This window comes from Staurois parvus, unplaced genomic scaffold (assembly GCF_062004578.1).
Source record: "Staurois parvus isolate SC_StPar_1 unplaced genomic scaffold, SC_StPar_1.0 ptg000818l, whole genome shotgun sequence".
Taxonomy (NCBI): Eukaryota; Metazoa; Chordata; class Amphibia; order Anura; family Ranidae; genus Staurois; species Staurois parvus.
The window spans coordinates 1,120,001-1,145,463 of NW_028318614.1; the positions used below are offsets into that span (position 1 = coordinate 1,120,001).

The 25,463-nt window shown below is 41.3% G+C and overlaps 1 protein-coding gene across 1 annotated transcript in view; it reads left to right on the forward strand.

Annotated features, from left to right (window-relative positions):
- Positions 1 to 25,463, forward strand: part of LGR4 (leucine rich repeat containing G protein-coupled receptor 4) — a 153,522-nt gene that overhangs the window by 61,981 nt on the left and 66,078 nt on the right. The window contains exon 2 of the mRNA XM_089654959.1: positions 1,107 to 1,178. Within this exon, the coding sequence (XP_089511085.1) occupies positions 1,107 to 1,178 (72 nt within the window). The remainder of the gene's footprint in view (positions 1 to 1,106; positions 1,179 to 25,463) is intronic.

Genomic DNA, 25,463 nt, shown 5'->3' on the forward strand with positions numbered 1-25,463 from the left:
ACCATCCTGTTGGGTTTTCCCCGCTCAATCAGTGCTGCAGGCTTTAGTCGGCCGTGCTGATCAGTGTATTCTGATGGTGAGGAGGCTCCCCGCTTTCAGAATACAATAGCTCCGCAAAGAGGATTCCTCCATCCACCTTGAGTTTCTGGATGGGGAAATCAAGGTGTGTGTTTTTATTAATATTATTACAACCTACTGGCTGAAACAAAAAACACTGACCCATCCATAAGCTGCAAAGTCCCTGTGGCCTGAGGGCCCTTTTGCCATTGCTCTAGGGCCCTCAAACACCAGCAGTCAGGAATACAAATGTTGATTTGTAAATGGGTTGTAATGGCAGTCATCTCTAGCAGTAAAATGTAACGTCCACACTTTATAAATATACTAAATGAACATGTTTGGCCCCTTGTGCTGATACGGGCTGCAGTTGAGGCCCCCTATTCCTGGTCAGTTGACCACTACTGGCTTCATGGAAGCTTTACTGTCTCTTAATTCTACATATGTATGTTATAATTGTATGAACCTAATTTTTAGTTGTACTCATGACTTTAGAAAAATTACCCTTTACGCCTTTGTTCCGAAGATGCAACACTGAGTGAAAGGAGATCTGTACAAAGTGAGGGGAACTCCGCTCTTATAGACTGTTGCCACTGGATCAGGCATCTTTGGAAGGTTTCACATCAATTCTTGTTCTGGTGACAACTTTATCATTTTGACCTCCGATTATTTTCTTTGTTGTCACTAGGAAAAAATAGAGTAAATCTGCATAGTGGGGACAGCAATAAAAACTTTGAAGGTTCTAACCCTTTCCTGCTAAAAGTTCTGTCTAGACATACTCTTTTTAATTTGAAGTGTTGGAACACAATCAATTTCTTTGCACATAATAAATTGAATCGGCCCTCGGTTTCCTGCAAGGTGTGCTCCTCCTACCCGTTGTGCCATATGTCTGCATATACTGCATGCTGGCCAGGCGTACATAATTTTCTTGTCAGTGGATAGCATCAGTCAATGGCTCAATGGCAATTTAAAATTGGGCATAACCTTTTAGACAAGTTGTATGCTAACCTTAAATTTTTATATTTTTGACCATGTTACTTTTTCATTTACAGAGATATCAGCATGAACAATATCACCAAGCTACCAGAAGGTGCCTTTAAAGGATTGCCATATCTTGTAGAATTGTAAGTATGTTTTTGTTTTTTATTTTATTTTGTTGTTTTTATATATATAATTTTTTTATTTAAAAAAAACTATGTGACCTCTTTGATTAAAAAGAAAAATATTGGATGCTATTAACTTATGTGTACATGAAAGGCTTCAAAGTACCTTAAAATGGATTTTAAGCCAGCAATCACGTGACTGCAGGCCTCCATTCTGATGCTTCTTCTGCAAGGTGGCAGTTTGGTTAGCTAATGGGGACATAGGAGAATGGCTGATCTGGTCTTTGGTAACTGTGCATTTCTTTTTCATGCCTGTGGAATCCATGCTCTTGTGACAGGACCTGCTGTGCCACAACTGTGCAGGGCTGGGTGGGGCACATGTGATATCATCGGCTGACTATGGGACTAGATACTTCAGGTCTGATTACAAGATGAAGCCCTGGTTCACACTGATGCAACTTGACCATTCAAACCGCATGACAAATTTCATCCAATGATCGGCAATGCAACCATCTTCATCAGAGTTGTACCATTTTGAAAAGTAGTTCCTGCACTAGTTTTCCGATTTCGGATCTAACTTGCATAGACATCTGTACATGAAGTCGCACAGATGTCTGCAAGTCATATTGACGTGCAGCTTTGAAATTTCTGACTTGCATGTGGTGTAAATGGGGGCAAAAGGATGGAAACGGATCATGTTAACATGGATCTGCTTCTTTGGTTTAGCGTGATCTGAAAACTACCAGAAACCAAGGTAACTGGCAGGATCACCAGGTTTTTAGAGGGTCTAAAATATAATAAGAAAACCTTATGTGGATTATGAGGGACAAAAAAAGTAGTCCCAAAGCTTCATAAATGGGGTTTACATACACTTTAATACTAAAGGGGGGGGGGGAATCCTTTCTTAGATATACTGTACATTTTTCAGTCTTGTCATTGTTCCCATTGGAGAGATTTTCCCTCCGTTTTTGTCCCAATGACTGAAGATTAAAGTGGCATTAAACTCAAAACCCAAAATGTATTATACTGCAGTTTACCAGTCTTTAAATGTGGTGGCTGCTTTAGTTTTCTTTAGGCTTTCTTCCCTATGTTTTCCCCTGGTGATCTGGCCAGTAACACACCTCCTGTAATAGTGCCCCCACTCTGGATAAAGAAGCATAGGGGGCACCGTTTGGATAGCAGCATTGTCAGTCGGGGGAGGGGAGCATTAGATGTACTAGCAGATTTAGATACACTGACAAATTTAGGTCCAGCTTACACTGCAGTTACATATGCAGTTGCCTTTTTTTGATTTTGGGATAAAAGTTTTACGTGAATAAATAAAAGCTGATCATTGTAAGCACCCATGTCAGTGGTAAATGATTTGTTTCAGCACTCTTAACTAATACATTTGCAGGAGAGCTTGTTCTGTTGAAAAACAGACTTACTGACCATATCGCCAAGTGAAAAAAAAAAGCCTCGAAAAAAGAAGCTAGTGCAGCCACTAAATCTAAGAACTGGTGAGCTGCAATATAATAAAGGTTTGCTTTTGGGTTTAATACCGCTGTAATCAGATTACGTAAATAACTGCCTTCCCTGGTCCCTGAAGTTCAAGTTCAGACCCCGTTTTTGTTTTTTTCTTCTCTTCAGTAAGGGAAATTTCTCCACTACATGTCACATAGATACAACAGGAAATAAGAGATATTTTTGGCGAAGTCAGGGAATAGTCCCTCTTAATTGTCACCAGACTGGCTTTACCCATTGTAAAATTTCTCCTCCTTTGCTGCTGCTGTTACAACTCAAAAATGTTGGATTTCCGTTTCAGCCATAGTAGCAATGGCCATCAAGGTAAATAGGGAAGCTATAACCCTTCCATTCTCTATCCATCCAAAGAAGAAAATTTGGCTTTGACATACTCACCGGCCACTTTATTAGGTACACCTGTTCAGTTGCTTGGTAACGCAAATTGATAATCAGCCAATCACATGGCAACAACTCCATGCATTTGGGCATTTAAACATGGTGAAGACTACGTTCAAACTGAGCATCAGAATGGGGAAGAAAGGGGATTTCAGTGACTTTGAATGTGGCATGGTTGTTGGTGCCAGACAGGCTGGTCTGTGTATTTAAAAAACTGCTGATCTACTGGGATTTGCACGCACAACCATCTCCAGGGTTTACAGAGAATGGTCTGAAAAAGAGAAAATATCCAGTGAGTGGCAGTTGTATGGACAAAAATGTCTTGTTGATGTCAGAGGAGAATGGGCAGACTGGTTACTGAGATATTCAGATAGTAGGATCAGAATTTGGCGTAAACAACATGAAAGCATGGATCCATCCTGCCTTGTATAAATGGTTCAGGCTGGTGGTGCTGTAATGGTGTGGGGGATGTTTTCTTGGCACTAGCAAAGTGTTTCTAATAAAGTGGCTGGTGAGTGTACATTTTAATGGGTAAGTGGAAAGCAAAAAAAAAAATTGACAGATGTTCTAACCCCTACCCCTTTCTATACAAACCATTACATGCGTGTTCAGACCAGCACAACCAGAACACAAACCACTTCTCAACACATGACCATTGACCAAGTTGACTTTTCCCTAAACTCCATTGGCTTCAGTACAGTGGATGCTAGGCTGAAAAAAATAAGCCGTGCATGCCATACTTTTTATCAGCGTACACCACCACAGCACAGTGGTATGAACTGGTATGATAGGGAGGCAGACTCTTGATAGGGAAGCAGGTGTTGGGATTGTGCTGAATAGTCCCAATGCCCCTGGTGTGAACGGGCCTCAAAGTTGTAGCTGGAGCTCCACTTTAGCCCACAGCAACCATTCACAAATCGTCCTTTGCTGCCTACGTTAACGAGACATCTGGTCACTATTGGTTACTGCATTTGCTTGTTACAGTAAGCCTATAAATAGTGACCTTGGCAAGACTTCATCTGCTTATGTGGTGCCGGGTATGGTTTTGATTTCTCTAGTTCACGGAAAAGCTGGTCGTAGAACAATGTGTGTGGGCTGCATTGTTTAATATGCATCAGCCATATCCGGATATTGCTTTACTGACCCATAAAATGTGCTGTGCAGGTTCGTAGTCTAGTTTTGTTTGTATGTATGCGGAACTTGTGAAATAATGTAAATTCTAACTAATTACTGTTTACATGATCTTGGTGGGTGGGTTCCTTTTACTGTACAGATCGTGTGTAAGAAGAGATTTCAGGACCAGTCGCCCAACTGATTCTAATTAGGCTTGTCCTGTCAGTGAAAGGGAAAGAAGAGAAATGTTGTTGACTCTACAGAAGAAAGCACAGGTTTATAGGTTGGGTGTGTAGAACCTCACCAATACAATTATCTCACACAATATTGTTTTAAAACTGGTTATATCCCATCGGTGAAGGAGACCACCTCCCAGTTCTTCTGTTTTTATTAGTGTTCCATTTAACCACTAGCCTACCGGGCACTTATACCCCCTTCCTGCCCAGGCCAATTTCCAGCTTTCAGCGCTGTCACACTTTGAATGACAATTGCGCAGTCATGCAACACTGTACCCATATGAAATTTTTATCATTTTTTTGAGACAGAGCTTTCTTTTGGTGGTATTTAATCACCTCTGGGATTTTTATTTTTTTCTTAAACCAAAAACCACTGAAAATTTTGAAAAAAAAAACGTGTTTTTTTTTCTTAGTTTTTGTTATACAATTTTGTAAATAAGTGATTTTTCTCCTTCATTGATGTGCGCTAATGAGGCTGCAGTGATGGGCGCTGATAGGCTGCACTGATGGACACTGATAGGTGGCACTGATGAGGAGGCACTGGTAGGTGGCACTGATGGGCATTGACAGGCATCACTGATGGGCACTGAAAGGCAGCACTGATACATGTCACTGACTGGCACTGTTAGGCGGCACTGACTGGCACTGTTAGGTGGCACTGACTGGCAGCACTGATGGGTGACATTGAAAGGCAGCTCAGATGGGCATTGATATGTGGCATTGATGTGCACTGGTATGCACTGATATGTGGCACTGATGGGCACTGACAGCTGGCGCTTCTGGGGCCACACTGATCATCAGGGCCCTGATGATCAGTGTACATGTCCCCTCCGCGGAAAGCCAATTACCAGCTCTCCTCTCGAGCTGTCAGTGTGACAGCTCGAGAGGAGAGAAATGCCGATAACCGGCATTTCCGTGTTTACATGTGATCAGCTGTGATTGGACACAGCTGATCACATGACCGAGCCGACATGTTCGGCTCTTTCTGTGTCCGAGGGACACAGCGCACCGGTGATCGCCACGCTGCGCGCTCCCTGAGCCGCGCATGCGCAGTGAGAATGGTAGGACGTCATATGACATCCTATCAGAATGAGAGAACCACCTTGCACCTCGTACTATAGGGTGGGCAGAAGGTGGTTAAAAGCTGAACTCCAGGCAGGTATGAAATACACAACTGTAATATATCATTAAATGTATTTTTTTTTTAAATATAAGTAGTGTAACCATTTTGAATTTGACCCTTTAATAACCTTTTGCAGTCCCTGTACAGCAGGGCTGTAATGTGAGAGGAAAAGCAGTGCAAGGAGCCAATCAGATAATTGTTACCAAGAAGTGTGACTGAGAAGAGCTCATCACTGTGCTTCTTTCCTCTTTCACTGTCCATTCACAGAATAGGGCGGGCCCAGGACAATTGTCCTGGGCTCAGAGGAAGTGGCCTCAATGATGTTTGACAGACTGAGGACATCTACTGGCCTAGAAAAGGATTGAAGGTAAATATAACCGCTTGCAATTGATCAGTCACAGGGTGAGGAAGAGGTGGATGACCTAGGCTCAGAGGAAGTTGGTTAACTTGATGCTTGCCATTGGACTGAGGGCATCTTGTGGTGAAAGAGTACTGTGGGTAGGGCACTGGGCTAAAGGGGGAATTTTACAACAAAAGTTGCTTTTTTTTTTAAATTGTATCTTACCACAGACTCTTCATTCTTATCTCGCTACTTTTGGGTGGAGCTCTGCTTTAAACCTATGGTTAACTTCTCTGTCACCCCCACTAGTGTGTTAACTTGAAGCACTGGTGACCTATCTGTAAAGTTCACCATATGCTTTACAATTTGTACAGTTCCTAAATTTGTATAACATAAGGTCCTACCAGAGCTATCTAATTTGTATCCAATCAGGCAAGCCTTTCCTCTATATCCAGGGTCTCCAAACGTTCTAAACAAGAGGCCAGTTTGTTATTCTTCAAACTTTAGAGAGGTCAGAGTGGCCAGTGGGAGTAGAAAGTGCCCCCACATTAGTGGGAGCGGACAAGGCCTCAGGCTTGGTGGTCTTTGGGAGTAAAAAAAATACATAGCACCTCTGGTCAGTTGGAGGAGGAATAGTTCTCCATCCTTGATTCCTCTCGGTGAGAGGAATGGTGCCCAACCATTTGGTATCAGTGAGAGGAATAGTGCCCAATTGTTGGTATCAGTGGGAGGAATAGTGCTAAACTATTGGTACCTAGGGTGGGGGGATAGTGCCCAATCATTTATTTCAGCAGGGGGAATTCTGCCCCATTCTTAGTGTCAATGGAAGGAATAATGCTCCATTGTTTGCGTCGATGGAAAGAATAGTGTGAGAAACAGTGCTGCACTGTTGGTGTCAGTTGAAGGAATGGTGCTTCACTGCTGATGTCAGTGGGAGGAACTGTTCCTCAAGGGCCAGATAAAGGCATGCATAGAGCTTAATCTGATCCTTCTGGGATACACTATAGGAAGGTCACATAGTCATATGCCCATAAGTTTCAATACAAGTTTATTACAAAACTTAGAAGCAAATCAGAAGATATTCAATGTGCGTGGCACAAAATCTTCCACCATTGACCACGAGGTCCGGTAATTGGTAACGCTTACATTGAATATCTTACGATTTTATATTTGCTTCCAAGTTTTGGAATAAACTTGTATTGAAACTTATGGGCATGTGACCGGGTGACCTTCCCATAGTATATCCTATAAGAATTTTATATCTGGATATCCTCTCTTCCAATGTTCCTGAGCGCTGTTTCTTTGCTTTTTATATGCTGCCACCACTCCAGGTGTTTTGTTCAGCTGCCAGGGACTAGCTGCAGATTTCGCACACATTGTAGGGGACTTGGTGCTTGGGATTCATTGTTGTCATAGATCTGAATCTGGCCCACAGGTCGCAGTTTGGAGAGCATTACTCTAAATGGTTGATAGTAGATCTAATGGAGATTCTACACTGAGATTGTACTTTTAAAATTTGGCTAAAACCAATTTTTATTTATTTTTTTTTTAATAGTTTTACAGTGTAAAATATATTGGATAGTGTGTGAAAAGTGTCATGGCTGGCTGAATACAAAAGCTGGCAGGGAATGTTCCTCCTTCGATGTTAATGTGGATGGGGGAATTGATTGATTTTCACTTGTTCAGAACTTGGGCTGATATATGGCTAGCTTTAGATGTGATGGCTACAATTGTTTCCACTTTCCAGGTTAGGTACTAGCTACTATATGTTACATTTTTATTCTTCAGTTTAAGTAATCTTTTAACCTTTCATCCAAAATACATTGTTAGGACAATTTGAAAGTCAGGGCTTGTATTTTGTATAAATTATTATTATTATAATACAGGATTTATATAGCGCCAACAGTTTGCGCAGTGCTTTATAAAACGAAGGCAGACATTACAGTTACAATACAATTTGGCACAAGAGGAAACAGAGGGTCATGCTCGTTAGGAGAGTATAAATCACTTACCAGCTAAATTAACCATGGTTGGCATTCAGATTGAGCCTGGACTAAGTCGACCTAGTTGTGATGTTTGGAAATATCACACACAGGCTTGTGTGAAATCCTCTTTCATGCGTAACACGGGGTGTGACGAGAGAGGAATTTTTAATTAACATTTATTAGTTGTACAAATCTCTTAGCATGTACTGCACTTATAGAAAATGTATTTCACTGCTTTTTCTGTAAAACTTTCTTTGTGCTTGTCAGATGTCTATAACTTGTAAGGCGTTTTCTGCTCTTTCTGCTTTTTAAATGTGTATATTGTCCTAATAATATTTTATGAAATATATTATGAAGTATATATGTGTCATTAGTATGGCTTAAAGTGGAAGTAAACTGTATCTGAGCACCAGCGACTGATAATGCTATTTTAATTTATTTTTACTATTCAAAGCAAACACACCCATCTATCCATGTCTACATGATTTATTTTGTTGAGAAATCACTCAGAATAACACCCCCCCTAGCATTTCTAGCTGCCGCCATCTTGAGTAAAGGCAGATGATTTATGTAGCATTTACTTCCAGGAATCCATCAGCCCTTGGCTAAGGCATGCAGGCAGGTAGTTCTGCGTAGCTGAGAAAACTAATTCAATAAAAACCGTATTACACTTGCATTTCCAAAGAAAAGTGCCCACATGTATGTACCAGCAATGTAAAACAAAACACGCATTGTGCCTAACACCAGTGAGTTGCTTTTCTCTGTGCCTTTAAAAGAGAAACATGCCCCCCCCCCCCCAGATATAATTACCTAGGTGGACACAGCGTTGGTCCGATGCTGCATCTGTCCTCCACCGGCTCAAAGGGTGAGAACTCAGTGATCACATGACCGCTGATCGGTCTGAGCAGAAAGGGGGGTAATGTACAACTGTACCGCAGCCAGATGGTCTTCTGATAGGACTTTAATGTGTGTCCCCCCTCTTGGCTACTTTTTCTGTGAATAGACTAGAGGGAAAGGCAGGGAGATGACATCACGCTACCTCCTCCAATCAGAGAACGCTTTGCATTTATTCAGAAAATGCAGAGCATTCTCTGCATGGCGCCCTTGCCAAGTGGACAACCTCCTGTATTCACAATGTATCAGGCCAGCTGCTCAGTATGGGACTTGAAAGCTAGTGGAGATCACTGGAGCAGCGGTCATTGATTTATGACACTAAAAAAAGACAATAAAAAACAAAGTGCACTCTGTGTGTAGAGGAGGGGTGGAGTGGAGGTAACTTAAATTTGAGGGTGAAGATCCATTTTCAGTGCTGGTTTCTCGAAGATGATAGCAGTTGACGGTGCCTGTATAATGTGTGTTGAAATGGCCACTTGTAGTCCTCATTGGAAGACCATGTGACAACACAGAAGCACAACTATGAGACACAGTTGTCACCCTATAACAGGAGGTTTCTGAACAAAAACGTTTATGGGCAGGATCACTAGGTATTATTTGAATGAAAACTGCAGATCTGAAATATTGAAACGACTTTTGAAATGACTTTAACCCATTAAAGCTTATAGGTAATTTTAGTGATTTGGGTTTCCATATACATACAGAGAAGCAGAAGCCTGTTGCATAATTAACTAGTGTTCCTTCTTATGTGCTTGTATCTAATCTCGGCAAGGTGTGGCTTGTGAACTGTAGCCAAGCACCAAAAGTTGCTTTCATTACTCCCCAACCTCCTCCCTGTGCTTGTGTATTCAGAACTTCAAGCGAGCCTCCTGCATTGCGGCACAGAACTCTTGGTGGTCCCAGTGTCTGTTTTGGCTGATGCAGCCTCACAGACATCTGTAAATTGCTTCCAGATGAGTGTCTCTCCAGCAGACAAAAGGGAATGTTAAAAGCTTTTTACACGGCAAAGCTAATACGTTTTTTGGACTCCTTGGCAGGTTATTGTTTAGATTTACCTTTATAAACCCTGTAGCATGGCTCCACTAAACACAACTGGTACCTAAAATGACAGCCTAAGATATCACTAGAAAAGAAATAACTAGAAGTCAGCACACAAAAACACATAACACATAATATCCCTTAAAGTCGTATCATTATCCTTCCCCTGAAGTACCAGTATACAATATATCAACCGACTTAAACAAACTCAAAGTCCCAAAAGTAAAATGTCCAAAATTTCAAATAAAAACCCAAAAATGTCCAACGTGATATCCAAATCTTGATGGATAAGTGCTCACTACTCCAAAATGAAGATGAAGATAAAACTCAGACATTCTTCATATGCCCTAAATCAAAAAATATCAGCATGTGATCAACCAGTGTGCATGGAATATCCTCAAACTGGCATCCTCTTGTTCCTTTGGACCTCACAAACAGACCAGGAATCAGTATGTGAAAAAATAGTAAAAATAGTGTTACACCGTCACACTCCTGCCCATCACTGTCACTTCAGCTCTGGGGGAGCGCCAGGAGTACACCGTGAGTCCCAGGAACGCCAAACACAAACGCTCCAGAATCCAAAATGGCCACCGCTGCACTTCCGGGAACGTGCCCTGGACGCGTTTCGTCACTTCCGGACTTTGTCAACAAGGAGTGTCAGTGTAACGCCCCAGTGATCGGGAGACCATTTGATACCACAATGGGGTTACTCATTTGTCGCTAGGAGCAGGAAGTCGTTTTTACCAGATTTTAATGTAAGTGGCTACAATAAAATTTATATACTATTTTTTCACATACTGATTCCTGGTCTATTTGTGAGGTCCAAAGGAACAAAAGGATGCCAGTTTGAGGATATTCCATGCACACTGGTTGATCACATGCTGATATTTTTTGATTTAGGGTATATGAAGAATGTCTGAGTTTTATCTTCATCTTCATTTTGGAGTAGTGAGCACTTATCCATCAAGATTTGGATATCACGTTGGATATTTTTGGGTTTTTATTTGAAATTTTGGACATTTTACTTTTGGGACTTTGAGTTTGTTGATATAAGATATCACTTAAGTCGGTTGATATAAGATATCACTATAGTTTTAGATACTGTACAACTACCCCCCCTATAAAAAAAAAAAAAAAAAAAGGAAGTTCCCCTATGCCTGTAGAAGTTAAATCTAATTTTATTTTGAGATTTTAGAAACTCGTTTATCATATATGCCTAATTGGCTAAACTGTTTTTTTTTGTTTTTTTTAGGGAAAACAATTTGGTTAAATTGATGTAACCTATCATTTTGCTGTATTATTGATGGTTAAATGAACCTTTTTGGTTTAATCTGAAGCTGCTGTGAATTTATAAAATTGGCAAAAAATTTTGTATGTTGAGGACTTTTCATATGCTGTTGGTGTACAAACCTCTCCCAGGAAAATTATTTCCTGCCTATGTGGTTGAATAACTGCTTTTTTGGTAGTTCTGATATTACAGCACTGGAATTGGTCATGTGACTATAGCAGGCCCTCCCACTCGGTTCTCTGGAAGTAGAAAGTTAGACTAGCCATGCATGGCTTCAATTTTGGCTGAATTTGCCGAAATTCCAGGCGCAGGTGGCCCTGTTGGAACGACCAAGTCCAATAAGTCAATTTAAAACTCAACTGAGGAGACTTGAAGATTCTGGGCCAAACAGTGACTGCATCTGCTGCCTTACAATACCCACCAATGGCGATTTCTTTACCCACGCTGTTAGAATAAATGGAGGAATCTATTGATATTTCTCTCATTCAGCTAAAAATGTACTGCTAGCTTTTGGTGGAACCCATGTGTGAGGTACATGGAAATGGTGGCAGGTATAACTCTGCAGTGAAGTAGGCTAAAATCCTTAATGTATATAACTGACCAGGACAGAATTGTTTTTTCTCATTGATATTGATTGACACGTTAAGGGTGTCCAGAAGCTTTTATGGGGTTTCCAGTGGGGAAGATCAATGTACACGTTCAATCTTTCCAACGTACTCTTGATCCTTGACAAGCCCCAACCCTTTACTTCTCTGTAGTGGAAAGCTAGGTATTGGCTGACCAACAAACATTGCTACATTGTGGTGTGTAATACGGGGTTCAGAGACCAACTTTTGTTACCTATCTACCATAGAGAATTAGAGTCGGTGCCTGTCGAGGATAAAGAGCACAGCACCTTTTGAAGATTAAAAGTGTACATTAATCATCCCCAATGGAAAACTATAAAACCCAGTTCTCAGTACAACCCGAGCCGTATCTCTGAAATACATTCAGACAGTATAAATGCATCATGTTTAAAGAAGCACTCCAGTAAAACACCAAATTCAGACATTCATACAGAAAATTTCTGATTTATTTTGGACAGACTCTGTTGGCACTGGTAGCCTTCATGGTGAAGAACAGCAGTTTTCTAAGTAATAAAAACATATGCTGAGAGTTCTTGGAAGAAGAGGAAGTGCAGTAGAAAAGTTTACTTAGCTTTAAAGTGTGTCTAAATACTATTCCCTTTTACTTGTTTGCCCCCTTTTGGTCTGTTAAATAATACCTTGGAAGCATTTTTAGACTCCAAAGGAATGCATGCTACTGTAAACCTCACCGTTCTCCCCAGTCAATGCAAAAACAGGTGCTGACCTGATTATTATTATACAGGATTTATATAGTGCCAACAGTTTGCTCAGCGCTTTACAATATAACGGGAGACAATACAGCAACAATACAGTTCAATACAATCCCATCTCCTCTCACTATGCCACTGTAAATATTCCAAAAATGGTCTTTTGTGGAACACTTGGAAGCCTTTTGTTGTATTTGTTCAGGAAGTGCAAAAAAACCCCCATCGATCAGAATTTTAGAGCTGTCGTGCAGGGAGTCTAATTGGCCCTTCTAGTTCTTACCTTGAGCTTCAGAATCATTTGTGTCTGTTGTGAATATTTTATTTTGATTTATTCCAGGTACTTGTATAGCACTGTCAATCTACGCAGCGCTTTACATATATATTGTACATTATTGTTGTTATACAGGATTTATATAGCGCCAACAGTTTGTGCAGCGCTTTACAATATGACGGGAGACAGTACAATTACAATACATTTCAGTACAGAAGGAATATGAGGGCCCTGCTCGTGAAGCTTACAATCTAAAGGAAGGAGGAGATGATACAGAAGGTGATAGCTGTGGGGGATGATCTGGTGGAGGTGATTCAAGTACAGTTCTTGGGTGGAGGTGGGGTAGGCTTCCCTGAAGAAGTGCATTTTCAAAGATTGCCTAAAGGCAGACAGGGTGGGGGCTGACCGGACATGCTGTGGTAGGGAGTTCCAGAGGATGGGAGAGGCTCCTGGAGGTGAGCGTGGGAGGAGGTGATGAGGGAGCTAAAGAGTTAGATATGGGAGGAGCGGAGTGAGCGTTTTGGCCGATTATCTGTGGATGTGGTCGGTGATGTAGCTAGGGGCAGTGTTGTGGATGGCTTTGTAAGCTGTGGTTAGTATTTTGAATTTTATACGTTGGGTTAGTAAAAGCCAGTGAAGGCATTGGCAGAGAGGGGCAGCAGTCGCTGATCGGTTGGTAAGGTGTATGAGTCTAGCAGCAGCATTCATAACACACTGAAGGGGGGATAGCCTGTGTAACGGTAGACCAGTGAGGAGGGAGTTGCAGTAATCGAGGCGGGATATAACCAAGGCATGGATAAGTTGTTTTGTGTGTCATTGGTCAGGAAGGGGTGGATTTTGGAAATGTTCCGGAGCTTGAGGCGGCAGGATTTAGCCAGTGAGTGGATGAGGGGCCCAAAGGAGAGGTCAGAGTCTAGGATTATGCCTAGCACCCTGGCATGAGGGGAAGGACCAGTGGTTGTACTGTTGATCTTAATGGTAAAGTCGTGAGTGGGGGATCGGGGAGGAGGAAATATTACATTCACATCAGTCCCTAACCCTCAAGGGGCGTACAATCTAAAGTCTCTAACTCCCATTCATACATATGCTAGGGACAATTTAGAGAGGAGCCAATTACCTACCAGCATGCTTTTGGAGTGTGGGACGAAACCCGCACAGGAAGAACATGCTAACTCCAGGCAGGTGGTGCCACAGGGTTGAACCAACGACTCTAGGACTGCCAGGCAGAAGTGCTAACCATTTTGCCACTGTGCTGCCCATAAGGAGTATGGTAGGGTTTGATTAGTTTGGCAAAGGACAGGGCTGGTACCACTGTGTCCAAAAAACCGCAGTGTCAGCCCCCAACAGGACTTATGCAGGCCATAGATGGGTCGTTTATCGGCCGAATTTTCGTCCGCACGAAAAATCGTCCGATATTCATGCCGTTTGTGGGGCCAGCCCGTCGGCTGTTTTTCGCAGATCCTCTCCTTTTAGTTTTGTCAGGCATGCTGGAAAGTCCGCAAAAAACAGCCGTTTTTCGTGGACATTGGTGGCAGCATCGGCAATGGGGCTGGCTGATTTTTTCGTTTATCGGCTGAAAACTCGGCCGATAAACGGCCCGTCTATGACCTGCCTTAAGCCCCGTACACATGATGAGAATTTCAGACAAATGATTGTCCATTTTTTTTCTTTTGTATGCTAGTCTCATATCGAAAGTGAAGAGCTTACTAAAGTTCCGAAAATTATTGTATGACAGAATAACTACAAGTCAGAAGTGATATATTGTATTTTTGGATGAAAAATGCACTGAATAAACAAAAATCGTATGATCTGGTATCGTACAAGAAAAATTTTACTGCTCATCCCTTCAAATTTCAGATGAAAGCTGTGTACTAACAATCAGATTTTCGCACAATCCCTTCGAAAGCGGTATTTTTTTATTCAATATTCTGATCTTGTGTACTAGGCTTTAGGCCCTACGTGCATTTCTGGCAGATTAACAGGTATCCTTCTGTCCTTGTAAGGGATCATTTGAAAAAATATGCATACATTGCAGAGATTACCTGCATGTGTTTGTTTTTTTTGTTAAGGATTTTTGTTTAGTTTTTTTACATATTTTGCACTGACATTTTATTGGTTTACATAAGCACTGTACTTGGGACAACATTTCAGGGCCTCTAAAGGCCTAAGACGTGCATGGTACGTAATACTAAACTAAATGTAACAATTCAGAGTCAGTTAGTAGAACGTGGTTTATGCTGGAGAAAATCCTGCTGAGCAGGATTTTGTGATTAATAGTGAGTATGTTCTGTGCTTCCAGTCTCCTGAATATTTATATTTCCCAAAGAACACTCCCAGAAAAAAATGCTTCAAAACCATGTACAGATGAGCCATATATTGTTTACCTAAATGTTACTAAAAATATTAATGAAAAATGGAATTTATCTGAAATGGACAATTCACTTGAAACTTCCATTGTTTAGCCTAAGAAATATATTGAAGGATCAGGAGAGCTGTGACACCATTGAAAAAGCCTTTGTTATATGGTTTGATGGATGATCTTCCTCCTGTTGAAAAAGCTTTTGGTGACAATGTCAGGGAAAGTGTTAAAAGTATCAGACACATCTGAAGAGGTGTTATGGTGCCTGCAATATTTGCCTTTTATTTCGCAATACATGTAGTGTTATTTCAAACCAACATAAGTAGAAGTGTGTACTTATTACATGCTCTATGCTTTACACTTTGAACTTGTGTTTTCCTCTGAATTCGTGTGTGCTCCTTAGTTGCCAGACTCTTACTATATTCTTCTTAATGCTTCCTATCTTCCAGCACAAAACGTGTGAGGTTCAGCATCATCTTAGTGCCATTATTTTCCCTATAAATGTTTGATATTCAATGTATTTAAAGGACCCCTAACATATAGAACAGTGGTCTTCAAACTGTGGCCTGGGGGGCCAGATGTGGCCCTTTGCTTGCCTTTATCCAGCCCGTGGGGCTATTGTCTCTCACTGATACGAGGGACTATTCTTCAGACTGACACCAACAGTGGGGCATAATTCCTGCCACTGACACCAATGATGGGTCACTATTTCTTCCCCTGAAACCAATGATGGGACATTTATTCCCATTGATGCTGGGTTATTTTCAACTCAAACTGGCCAGTCTGGTCACCTGAAAGTCTGAAGGACAGTAAATTGGCCCTTTGTTAAGAAAGTTTGGAGACCCCGATTATAGAAGGACCAGTACATTTCTGTCTAGCGGTAGTACACAGCAAGGCACCGTGCGCACATTTGTTTGTTGCATTGCTATTAGTCAAGTGGCATTCTAACACATTAGAGCATGAGTGCTCAACCTCTGCCCTTCCAGCTGTTGCGGAACTTCAAGTCCCTTCAGCTATTACAAGCTACTGACACTTACAAGCATGACTCCCAAAAGCAGAGGCATGATGGGGCTTGGAGTTTTGCAACAGCTGGAGGGCCACAGGTTGATCAACCATGCATTAGATCAGAGGTCTCCAAACTTTCTAGACAAAGGGCCAGTTTACTGTCCTTCAGACTGTAGGGGGGCCGGACTGTGGACATTGGGAGTAGAAAAGGTCCCAATGTCAGTGAGGAAAAAACAATGCCACATCTTTTGGTGTCAGTGGGATGTGCCTCATCAGTTGGGTCATTGCGCCCCATTGTTAGTGTCAATGGGAGGAATTGTGCCCCGTCAGTGGTAGGAATTGTGCCCAATCATTGGTTTCATTGGGAGGAATTGTGCCCCATCAGTGGGGTCATTGGGCCCCATTGTTTATTGGGAGGAATTGTGCCCCATCATTGGTGTGAGTGGGGAGGAATTGTGCCCCATCATTGGTGTGAGTGGGGAGGAATTGTGCCCCATCATTGGTGTGAGTGGGGAGGAATTGTGCCCCATCATTGGTGTGAGTGGGGAGGAATTGTGCCCCATTGTTGGTATCCGTGGATGAAATCGTTCCCCAAGGGCCAGATCACAGCAAGCAAAGGGCCGCATCTGTCCCTTGGGCCGCAGTTTGGAGACCACTGCATTAGATCAACACACCTGTTCAAATTTAAAGGGCTGCCTTAACACAACGAACGTCAACACGTGACTTTTCTCCTCTGTACTGGACCAGAAGGAATTTAATGGGACTGAAGCTAAATTTATATAAAAGAGGTCATTCTAAATTAACAAAATTCAGATTGGAAATTAAACTTTTGAAAGTAAAGCTACATTTTACCTTCCAGCCAATTTGGAAAGAAGGGAGGAGGGAAGTTAAAGGAAAGTTGATTTTTATACAGCATTCTCTCAGTAAAGAGCTGTAACATTAATGATGGCACATTGAATAGCCTACAACAGCCTCAATGCATAGGTGTAAGGCCGCATTCACATCTAACGTAGTGGCAGAATGCATTTTTTTTGTGCATTTGTTTTGGACAACATGCGTAGGGCAGTCCATTTATTTCAATAGGTCGTCATACACGCGGCAAAGTAGTTCACGGCTTTCTTATTTACCGTGCATTTTGCCGCATTTGGCAGGTGTTTTAATGGGCATTGTCTTCCCAAATTTGGGGTAGCAATGGCACCTCAAGCATGATGCACATTTTTTTTGCGCATTCTGGCAATACAAAGATGTCAACAAAGCCTAACATAGGGCAGCAAGAGAAATAGCATGGGTCACTTTAAAATATATGGAGGCCAGTTAAATTCTGAAACCTTTACAGATGTACCATTTGACAAAATAGAAAAAGTTATCAGTATGGGTGATGGACAAACTTAAACTTGTCTGAAATATTTGGGATGCTTACCATTTTATGTAATTTAGAATCTCACTTATTGTTAGAACTTTTGAGCTTGTTAACACTGTGTAAAATGACAGTGAATGTAAAATGTTGGAAGAACAATATAAAATCGGTGAGCTTTTCCTGAAAAAATAACTGAGCCCTGGTTCACACTGATGCGGTACAGAATTTGCAGTGTTTTCAGTGCGGATCCCACACTGCATCAGAATTTCACACCGTTCACGTGAACCGCTGCGGGTGTGTATGGTAAGTTAACCACTTCCATATCGGGCACTTTTACCCCCTTCCTGCCCAGGCCAATTTTCAGGTTTCAGCACTTTCACACTTTGAATGACAATTGCGCGGTCATACAACATTGTACCCAAACTAAAATTTTATCATTTTCTTCACACAACCAGAGCTTTCTTTTGATGGTATTTAATCACCACTGGGGTTTTTATTTTTTGCTAAATTAACAAAATTTTGAAAAAAAACCCCACGTTTTTTCTTTTTCTGTTATAAAAGTTTGCAAATAAATAATTGTTCTTCATAAATTTAGGCCAAAATGTATTCTGCTACATGTCTTTGGTGAAAATAACCCAAATTAGGATATATTTGTTTGTAGGAAAGTTATAGCGTTCACAAACTATGGGATAGATCTGAATATTGATCAATCCTGAAGTACTGACAGCCAATCTAATTTCTTGAGGTCCAAGAATGTCAGAACAGTACAGATATCCCCCAAATGACCCCTTTTTGCAGAGTAGACAGTCCGACGTACTTCATAAGAGGCATGGCGAGTTTTTTGAAGTTGTATTTTTTTTTTGTTTGTCATAATTTTTTGGAAAATGAAAAAAATGTTCACTTTTTTTTTTTCTTGCATACTGTCAGCAGTGCAGTACAGCGTCAACATATAACTGGCATGGCGGTGATCAGGGACACTGACTGGTGACGGTATGAAAAAAAAAAATTTTTTTTAAATTTTTTATTACTTTTTTTTCTTTAAGATTTTTTTTTTCATACTTCACTATGACCAAAGTAGTACAATGTTACCTTAGTAACATTGTACTACTTTGGGGAAGTGATCAGTATTTTTTTTTTTTCTTATACATAATTTGCTTATAGCAAAGAATTACTTTGCTATAAGCAACATTTTACCTGAAGGACATCGATTCATTCAGGGTTTTTTTTGTTTTTTTTTGTGCTTAGCTGTGATTTGGCCACGGCTAATCACATGACACAGCTGGGCTGTGATTGGCCCAGCTTGTGCATGTGATCGTTGTGACCATTCACAGCTAGACACACTAGTATACAATGGATGGCATGAATGAAGCCATCCATTGTATACAACTGTCATGTGACCTGCTGTGATTGGTCACAGCAGGTCACATGGTTCCGGCAACGGGGCCGGTACTCAGATCTGTATTCGACTGTGTCCGAGGTACGCGGCCAGTGACAGATCGCGCCAACTGCGCATGCCTGAAAGAACACCATATGGCGTCCACCCGGAAAGGTGAGTGTTTTTGCCGGCCGCCATTCGGCCATAGGCCGGGCAGGAAGTATTTAACACCCCGAAAGCGGTCCCGCAAAACGCGGTGCAATGTGCAGAATCGGATTGTGTAGGTGTGAATACCCATGCGATCCAATTCTAGTGCAGACCAAAAAAAGGGTCCTGCATGTTTTCGGCGTGGTGCAATTATTGCAATACATAATGTATGGCTCCAATCGCACTGCACACAAATCGCAGTGCAGTTCCTGTGTGAATCGTGTGCAATATACCGCACCGTATATATGCGAACCCAAGCTGAGCGCAAATTTAAAAAAAAAAAAATCACACAGCACTGATCTGTTTCTAAACCGGTTACTCTTTTGTGTAATGCTCTATAAATTTTATCAACTGCATATTTTTATTTACATAAAAATATGGTGTTTATTGTGTTTTTAATGGTTATGCAAGTCTAAACCTTTTACAATCTATTTTGAGCTCCTCTTTGTATGTATGCATCTTCAACAGCATGAAAATTGTCACATTTTCTTCCTGAAACCTAAAACCATTAGCACAGTTTTGCTAATCCCCATTCATAGTTCAGCAAATTACTCAGCTGGGTAACTCACTGCAAAATAATGTTGACACTTAAGTGTTTTATTTCAGCTGGGCTGCAATCTTCGCATTCAGTAAGGTATGCAGTAAGCCGTCTAGATGTAGACAGGGTCTGGGTCTGTAATTGTTTTATACTCTTAAAGACCTATATATTTTATATGTAACAGTTAATTGTGTAGTGCCATCAATTTACTCAGCACTTCACATATACGTTGGGTATAGAAAAGAATTCTCTTCCCCCCCCCCCCCCTCTTAAAATCACATCTTGTTGCTTTGCAAAAAACAGTTTTTTGTTTTATCCAGCTGTATTCAAGTGAAAGATATAACCACAACATGTCAGTGATTCTGTTTTTTTTTAATTTTTTTATTCAAATCTTTTTTTTCCTGAGTTGGGGAAAAAAAGGATAACCCCTTCCTAAAAATGACTTGTAAACTTTATAAGATATAGCTCATCACCTTCTCAATGGCACACAAAGCCATTTTGACTGTCATCTGTGATCAACTGGGGTCATTTTGATTAGCTCAGCATGAAAAGCGCTTTCCTGGAGCATTTCAGTCCCTGGTAGTGCAAATGAAGCAAACTATCAACTATGGGTGTCAGGACACTCTCAAAAGATCTCCCAGGATAAAGTTGTGGACAAGTCAGGAGATGGATATAAAAAAACAAACTTCATCAATTCCTAGGAGCACAGTGAAGTCCATTAAGAAGTGGATGATTTTTGGTACAACTGTCAGGGATCCGGGTGTGACCAGAAATGTGTGGACTGACACAAGGAAGTAACAGGCTTCAGGAATGATATAACAATATAGTTTATTATTAGCCACCCAAATATATAAAATGCACAGTAAACACACCAACCTTCCACTAATATTATGTGCAGGAACACAGGCGTAGTCAGGGCTGGAGAGGTGGAATGGTCAGGCCGGCCGTATGGTTCTGTTAACAACCGTCTGGTGGTACCTCTAGCAGTCCTCAGGACAGGATTTCCCAGGGTGCAGAGTCTAAGTCCCAGTCTGCTTATTCACCAGGGCCCCTGAAAGGTGGGGATGGACTTGGCGCAGACAGGAACCAGGTTGCGGCCCCTGAGTACACCTGCTCGTGGTAGAGGGTACCGCCAGAGGTATATGCAGGTAGAGAGCCTGATGAGAAGAGGCAGAAGGTGTGAGCAGGGATGGCTGGATCCGTGCAGGATGGATGGCAGAGTAATTAGCGTGGTCATACGGGCCGGGTCGGTAACAGCGGGTCAGCGTGGTACTAGGCAGCAGGCAGAAAAGTAGTCGGGTCACTCGCCAGGGTCGGTAACAGGAGTTCAGATCAGATTAGGGATGTCCAGGAGAGTAGTCAAACAAGCCAGCGATCAAGCAGAAGTCAGGATCAGGCAGGGTCGGCAGAAGAACAGAAACACAGGATACAAGGTACAGGGGCTCATGGGAAACATACACCAAAGCAATGACTGCAGGTCTGGCCATTCCTTAAATACACCTCCTGCAATCAGCCTCAGGTGATGGCTGATTGCAGGAGTGAGCTTCTGGTTGCTGAGAGCACCCGCTGGCCAGCCCTGGTACTGCAGCCCACACGGCAGATGAGTCCCACCACTAATGGTGAGTCCATTCCTGACAACAACATAGACCCTCCCTAGATCAGGACGTTGCTTTAAACTGGATGAAAGAGCCAGGAGGAAACTAGTCAGAGAGGCCTACTGCAACAGCTGCAGGAATTTTATGCCAGAGTGGTCATTTGTGTGCATGTGACAACAATATCACAAATTTCCACAAATGTGGCTTGCATGGGAGGGTTACAAGAAAAAATCCACTCCTCCAAGAAATGCCTCATGCAGACACGACTGAGCTTTGCTAAAACACACCTTGAAGATTCTGAGGCCACACAGAAAAAGATGTTCTGGTCAGATGAGACTAAAATTGAATGATTTGGCCTCAACACTAAATGATATTTGGATGGTGAGCTGTATTGAATTTCCACCAGGCATAACACCATTCCTACAGTAAAGCATGGAGGTGGTAATATCCTGTTATGGGGACGCTTCTCTGCAGCAGGGACTGGAGCACTTGTCAGGGATAGAAGGAAAAATGGATGGGGCAAAATACTGTCAAATTATTGATGTAAATCTGCTGCCCTCTGCCAGAAAATTGTCAATGGGAAGAAGGTTTATCTTCCAACATGACAATGACCCAAAGCACAAAGCAAAAATGACCACACAGTGGTTGGAGGAGATAAAGGTTTATGTCCTTGCATGACCTAGTCAGCCCAGACTTAAACCTTATTGAAAAGTGAAATATGGAATCCACAAACGGTCACCATCAAATTTTACCAAACGTGAGCAGTTCTGCAAAGAGTGGGCAACGATTGCAAAGTCTAGATGTGCAAAGTTAGTAGATGCATATCCCAACAGACTAAAGGCTGTTATTAAAGCAAAAGGAGGTTCAACAAAATACTGACACCAGGGGGTGATCCTTTTTCCAACTCTTATTCTGTTTTTGAATTTTTTTTTATTTTTTTTATTTCTTACGTCCTGATCTAGGGAGGGTCTGTGTTGTACCAAAAACCGTCCACTTCTTAATAAACTTCACTGTGCATTGATAAAGTTTTTTTTATATTTTTTTGTATCCATCTCCTGCCTTGTCCACAGCTTTATCCTAGAGATCTTTTGACAGTGTCCTGACACCCATAGTTGATTGTTTGCTTCAGTTGCATTACCAGGGACTGAAATGCTCCAGGAAAGTTTTTCATGGTGAGCTAATCAAAATGACCCCAGTTGATCACAGATGAAAGTCAAATGGCTTTTTGTGCCATTGAGAAGGTGATGAGCTACACCTGATTGCGTTTGCAAGTCATTTTTAGGAGGGGGTTTATCCTTTTTTAAACTCGGTGATTCTGTTTTTGTTTTACCTTTCACTTGGATGTTATAAGAGTAAATACAGCTGGATAAAACAAAAATTGTGTGCCTTCATTTCCAGTTGCAAAGCAACAAAATGTGATTATTTTAAAGGTTGATGGTTCTTTTATATACCCACTGTATATTGTAAATTCAAACAGGCACAGGGAGAACATGCAAACTCCAGGAAGGTAGTAAAAAGGCAAAAACGAGTGCTTAAAACATGCTTTCATGTTGAAAGCTTGGAACATGAGCTACTTTAGCATGTTTTTGGAGCAGAGGGAGGCCCTTTTAAATGAACGGTGCTATAAAAATGCAATGTGGTAGGGTCATGCAAGTGTGAATGAGGCCTTAGGCTTGGCCATACACTAGTAGAATTTGTTAGAATTTTTATTTCAAGAACGTTTGTTTTGATCTAATTATTCAACAGTCATTTTTGACAGCAGTTATGAGAAAATGTTAAGCAGGATGGTTTTTTTTTTTAACTAATAAACTTCTTACAATGTATGTGGTTTTTGTTTGGGAAAGTGGATTAGTTCCCAAATCGAATATCAAAAGCAAATTAAATTTTAAGTATTTTCAAACAACATTTGTCAAGCCACCGAATATACTGATAATTTTCATACGAATGTTCGTATGAACATTCTTTTGGAAATATTCTAGTGTATAGCCCCTTAGGGAGACTCATATCCTGTCTGGTTGACCATAAAGAAATCTGAGGGAAATCTCCCTAATTGTTAACTGGTATTTCTACAGGGATGGTCATGTGATCAAAGCAAAAGTTTTATGTCATGTGATCTCTGCCAAAGAAGAAAACCCTTAAAAAGGAAAAGTGATTAAAGTTGGAGGGAACAGGAATTTCTTCAGGAAAAGTAGATGCTGAGAATAGCAGGCAAGTTCTGTACATAATTACATACAGAATGCTTCAAGCATTTTCAGTGGTTAGAAAATCATAGCTGGCTGGAAATTGAAAAGGGTGCTTTTTACTATTGCTTTACAATAGTGCTTCTGCAGTAGCTATGATTATTATTATTTTTTTTTAAATTAGTGTTACTCTTTAAGTATTTGAGCATAGGTCCGCTTTGAAACAATGGCAAGGCTATAGACATTTATGTGTTTACAGTAAATGAGCCTTAAAGCCAGCTCTCACCAACCTTTTTTTAGATGCAGGCAATGTGAAGTAATTCATCCTCAAAGATGACGTGTATGTGAGCCTTCAGCTTCTAAACAACCCATTAAGTTTAAAATAGAAATGAAAGGCACATTTGTAGGTGCATGTATGTACTGTATATATGTGTGTGTGTGTGTATATGTAGTGTGTGTGTGTGTGTATATATGTATGTTTTTATATTTTTATATATATATATATATATATATATATATATACATATATATATAAAAAATAGATGCCCCGCTCCTCCTCCTCCTTCTCCTTCTTCTCCTTCTTCTCCTTCTTCTCCTTCTTCTCCTTCTTCTCCTTCCTCTTTCTTCTCCTTCTTCTCCTTCTCCTTCTTCTTTCTTCTCTTGCTTCTCTTTCTTCTCTTGCTTCTCTTTCTTCTTTTTCTTCTTTTTCTTTTTTTTTTTTTTTTTTTTTTTTTTTTTTTTAGAAGTGAACAGCTAGCCCTTGTTTCCAGCAGCACAGACAGGTGAGGGAGAAGAAACTGCAGCAAACTGAGCATCCCAGTGTTAGACTGCGCAGGTGGGGGCATGGCAGAAGAAGTGTGCTCATTGAAGGAGAGCAGACAGAACTCCCAGCACAGCTAGAGAACTGACCATGTTGTGTTCTCATGCCTAGTATGGTCCGTTCCTAATAGGAAAGCAGGAACACTAGGGATTTCACACAGGACGCAATACCAAGAGAGTGGGATACTTTTTCATTAAAGTACATGGTACAGAAGGCGCATATCAGGAATATGAAATATTGGGTTTCCATGTTTATTAATGGCAGAAGCACTTAAGTATTTTTCTTAACAGCTCAGCACCCCCTGCTTCCCCTCCCGGCCAAATCCGCCATCTTAACACTTCGGCTTGTTGCACAGTGCTGCACAGTGGTTTGTCTGCAGCACAGTATACCTATGGGTTTTCTGTACTTCCCCTAGACTTCTATGAGAATGGACATTTTTAGTGCGTTTTCTGAAATTGTATCAAAAGTCCTACTTGCTGCACCGCTTGTGCGCTTGCAGAAAATGCACCAAAAATGCCCAATCTAATAGAATTCTATGGGAAATAGTGAGTAACCTGCACAAAAATCACGGGTACACTGTGCTGTGGCCACACCACAGCTCAGGAGGTTGAGCTGAGCTACCGAGAGAAGGACTTGCAGGACTTCAGAGTGTCTGCTTAGAATCTTGAGGATGAGTTGCTCCGGAGTCTCTTCGGCTACAGAAGCTTTTAGGAATTTGTGAATACTTTAGATGTCCATAGACAGGCCATAAATTCATTAGAGAAGGGTACAATCCACCACACATTCTGAAAAGCAAAATGTATAATATTTTGGGGGTCTTGTTCTGCAGTGTGGCTGATTGTGAGGGAAGATGGACAACCCTTAATCCAAACAGGTGACAGATGTACCAATCTGCCTATGACCATCTTTGGTTTAATAAATCAACGACCAGCTACTTCTACATATACCATGTCCTGGATAAATGAAAACTCTCACGGAGAAATAGATGCAGGAATATAGTTGTCCTCAACCTGGTAACTACCCAAGATTTAATCCATGTGCTTGAGATCAGCGTGTTCAGTTAACATCTCGATGTTGTGGTTTCATATTCCTAGTTAAAATAATACTGATGTCTGCAGGGTATGAAAACTGCTCATCTTCCGCTCCCTCAGCCCCACAGGCATTATTTATATCATCTGAAGAGTTTGTGTCTAGTGCTAATAGTGCACATCCCCTCCCCACCCCTAATTATGAGGTTCTTGACCCTTCTAAGCAGTAAGTCCGTCAACGGCCCAAGAATATTTGGCAGGCACGTTAGAAAAACCTTTCTCATACTCGGCCAGTTGTATCCTGTTTCCTGGAAGATTGCCA